The following is a 3952-nucleotide window of genomic DNA, read 5'->3' on the forward strand; positions in this document are numbered from 1 at the left end:
GGTATGTGTGTGTGTGTGTGTGTGTGTGTTTGAGACAATAAGCTGGCCAAGTGGTCGTCTTCAGGTGATACAACCCTCTGTGTGTGCAAGATACCCCCTGGTGGGGCAGAACTTGGGATATGCTTAGTGTGTCCAGGTGTGGACTAGTGGGGCTTTGTTGAGATGTAAATAGGTCGTCTGGTTGCCTGGGAGATGCAGACATTCAAAGGTTATAGAAAGTAAGCAGATTCTACCTCATTCAAATTGTAAGACATATAAGCAAAGAGAATGAATGTATTAGAAGATAACCAGGGCTCAGTAATGCACAATAATCAATACAGCTGTAGTCAGATAAGATAAAATTATGAAAGGTAACTAAAGGGAACTAAAGGCATGAGAAGTAACTAAAACTGATAAAGTAACTAGAGTCTATAAGACAGGGCGATCTTTTAGCAGTCAACATCCATACGCTTTTTCTTCAGAAAATGCATTTTTCCAGTCTCACTACTACTTGGTTTATTGGAGCCCAAGACCCAAAGAAACCTAAAATAATTCTCATGACTCTTTCTGGGTTTTTTTCCCTAAGTCATTTGATTGACTTTCTGAAAAGACATGTTAATGGTCTCTTCAATCAGAGGCTCAGCAGGGGGCCCCTTAACCCTTGGTGGCATCCAGTCCACCAACCAGTCTGCTAGTTAGCTGGCTATTACATGTTTAGCGTTTTCTCTGTGCTTTGAAAAAATCTCCTTTGCACTAAAATTAAAGCACTGAAATTTGCACTAACAACTGGGAAAACTTACATAAAATTTGATTTAGGTAAAAGAAAAAATTAACGTGCATCGGTTTCTACATCTTTTCCCCCAGATCACCTTCTATGAGGGGAAGTCTTTCACTGACAGGAAGCTAGAGGTCAGAGGAGACTGCGACAACTTCCAAGACTGTGGCTTCATGAACAGGTACGAGCAAAAACTAGGGTTTTACTCAGGTTTATAATCTTTACTGTCAGTAGTTTAGACTTCTCTCCGCCTCTCTTCCAGCTCAACACTTCCTGATGTTCATTTCACATTAAAACCTGCCAACAACGGACTTTTAATGTGAAAATCCCAGAGGAGATTTGTTTTCTTGTGTTTTCAGGGTGAACTCTATCCGTGTGGAGAGTGGGGCCTGGATCTGCTACGGCCACCCGGACTTCAAGGGCCAGCAGTACATCCTGGAGCATGGAGAGTACCCAGAATTCCAGAGGTGGAACTCCCACAATGACCATATGGGATCCTGCAGGCCAATCCACATGGTAAGTGCCTCAGACAGGGATATAAATTTTTTTAAGACAAAACCTCTGGTGCATAATTTACATCAGTCTCTTTTTAACATCACATGTAATGAAAATGATTGCCCTTTTTAATGGACCACATGTCCTAAAATTATTTAGTATTACATAATTTTTTCCAGTAAGTGTTGTAAATAAATTTGGAGGACAAGGGAATCCAGTGCTTTTTAAGACCGATTTAAATGTAAGAGTATCAAACGTTGTGGGAGTCCACAGTTTCACTTGAACTGGTTTCTTAGCATCTGCATGTAGTTTAAAAGTTACTGACTGCTTTGAGAAGAGCTGTGTCAGCACTACTACAATACTACTGCCTTAGTTATACATATACAATAATAAATTAAAACAAAAAAGGAAATGTCATAAAACTTGTACATTTAACTCACTAAAAAGAAAATAGAATTTAAAGAATACTTTAAACAAGCTCCATTTAGCTCCATTACATTCCATTTCTGTACCTTTCTCTGGTTTGTTCCCCTGTCTGTCATCCACTGGTCTGTCCATCCCATCCCATCAGCATGGTGAGCACTATCGCATCGAACTCTTTGAGGGCTGCAACTTCTCTGGCCAGTGTGTGGAGATATGTGACGACTGCCCCTTCCTGCAGAGCCATGGGTTTTCCAAGAACTGTATCAACTCAGTGAAGGTCTATGGAGACGGAGCGTGAGTTTTCCTACTCCAGAACAATTTTATTATTATTGATTCACCTGGCATCACTTTGGTCAAACAAAACTGGATTAGTCCTGATGAGGACAGGTGACTAGATGCCAAAACCCAGTGGCTTTAGTGTAACTTGGACTTTGTCCTGTAGCACCAACTCAAAGTTTTATAATATCGCAACACTGACTAGAAGGACTTCCCAAAAGTGGGTGTGGTGATTCTGTAGTTAGTGCAGATTTTTCTATAACTACCTCCGTTGTGGAGATTCGAGGAAACAAACTGATTAGCCTCTGACAGCTCATAATAAAAATGATGTTAGCCGAATTATTTTTCACCGAGTATAGCCACTGGGGTAACGTTACAGCTAACTACAGAGGAATATACACACTATGTAGTTATGACCTTGGATAAGCTGAACCAGATGCAAAGGATTTAGAGCTGATAACATTTCCTTCTCCACCCTACGGGGCAGTGTGCATCTTCCTCAGCCTCGGGTCCTCGACCAGAGGCCTGGCAGTCTGAGGGCTCTGTGCAGTACTTAGCGCTGCACTCCTCTGGACAGAGCTCTGATGTTGTTCCTGGGATCTGTTGGAGTCACAGCTCCGAGCGCTCCTACCACCACTTTGGCCTCCACCTTCCACATCCTCTCCAGCTCCTCTTTTGGATCCTGGTACTTCTGCAGCTTATCATACTCCTTCTTGATGTTGCTGTCACTTGGACCTGCTGTGTCTGTCACTACTTCCTCCTTCTGTTCCTTGTCTACTACCACAATGTCTAGTTGGTTGGCCAGTACCTTCCTGCCTGGATCTGGAAGTCCCACAGGATCTTAGCTCTGTTATTCTCCATGACCTTCTGAGGATTCTCCCATCTGGACCTGGATAGTCCAGCCCAGACTCAGCATAGATGTTTCTGTACACAGTGCCAGCCACATGGTCATGCTGTTCAGCGTGCGCTGCGCCTGTCTGCATTTTTCATCCTACCACTGTGTGTTGGACTGTCTCTGAGGCCTCTTTGCACAGTGAATCAAAACTAAATCTTCTTCTTTCAGCTGGGTGATGTATGAGGAGCCCAACTTCCGTGGTCGCATGTACGTCGTAGAGCGTGGCAGCTACTGAAGACACAGCGAGTGGCAGAGGACCAAACCCCACCATGCCGCCGAAGGGTCGTCAACTACTTCTGAACCCCGGCGTCAAACATCCAGAAGCCACCTTCATCCCCTTCAGATTCCTTTCAAAGCTGTGATCATGTACAATAAATAAACCCAGACTAAAATCACATTTTTTAAATCAAACAATGTGTGTGTGTTGGTTTGTTTGGCTATGCTACACTTGGGTATTTTCAGAAGACGGATCTGTATAGAAATATCTGTAAACTAAATTCAGTGAAAAAACTAATAAAACTGAACAAAAAAAATCTGTTTATCAACTAGAATTAAAATTACAACTGACTCGTGTCTTTTCCTTGAGTCTAAGTCTCAGCTCTATACCCTTGCAAGGAAAAGATGCAGTGGTAAAAATCTGCATTTTCTCCTGAATCTGAGGTTCAGTAACTGGTCAGAACCTCAAAGCCAGCAGTTCTCCCCCTGCTGGATGTAGATCTCTGCATGAGTCTGTTTAGTCCTGAGACCGAGACTGACTTGATGCATCTGGTCTGGTCCTGTTCGTTGCTCTAAAATATGCAGAATAACATGCTGGTGGGTTTTCATTCAATCAACTACAACACTCACAGCTCTACAGTTTATTTTCCATTTAAATGCATACATGTTGATTTAAGGGTCTAATTTGAGTAAATGTTTCTGCACACTGGCCACAGCTGTACAGTTTTTCTCTAGTGTGAATTTGCTGATGTTCTCTTAAGCTACTATCTCATCACAGCAATGTCATATATAGAAGCATTCACAACAATAATGCATAAGTAAATATACTGCAACAGTACTATATAAAGCCACAACATTTAATCATAATCATAATTCTTTAAGTTTGCAACATT

The 3952-nt window shown here is 42.1% G+C and overlaps 1 protein-coding gene across 2 annotated transcripts in view; it reads left to right on the forward strand.

Annotated features, from left to right (window-relative positions):
• Positions 1 to 3090, forward strand: part of crygn2 (crystallin, gamma N2) — a 14655-nt gene extending 11565 nt beyond the window's left edge. Inside the window, exons 3-6 of one of the 2 annotated variants that reach the window (XM_020625479.1) lie at positions 844 to 935; positions 1114 to 1270; positions 1821 to 1966; positions 3012 to 3090. In XM_020625479.1, coding sequence (XP_020481135.1) covers positions 844 to 935; positions 1114 to 1270; positions 1821 to 1966; positions 3012 to 3078 — 462 coding nt within the window. In that variant the 3' untranslated portion in view covers positions 3079 to 3090. Of the gene's footprint in view, positions 1 to 843; positions 936 to 1113; positions 1271 to 1820; positions 1967 to 2435; positions 2600 to 3011 lie in introns of those variants that run through there. The other variant, XM_020625478.1, reaches the window with a different exon arrangement.
• Positions 3091 to 3952: the final 862 nt, after the last annotated feature.

The sequence above is a fragment of the Monopterus albus genome, unplaced genomic scaffold (assembly GCF_001952655.1).
Source record: "Monopterus albus unplaced genomic scaffold, M_albus_1.0 scaffold355.1, whole genome shotgun sequence".
In the NCBI taxonomy this organism is placed as follows: domain Eukaryota; kingdom Metazoa; phylum Chordata; class Actinopteri; order Synbranchiformes; family Synbranchidae; genus Monopterus; species Monopterus albus.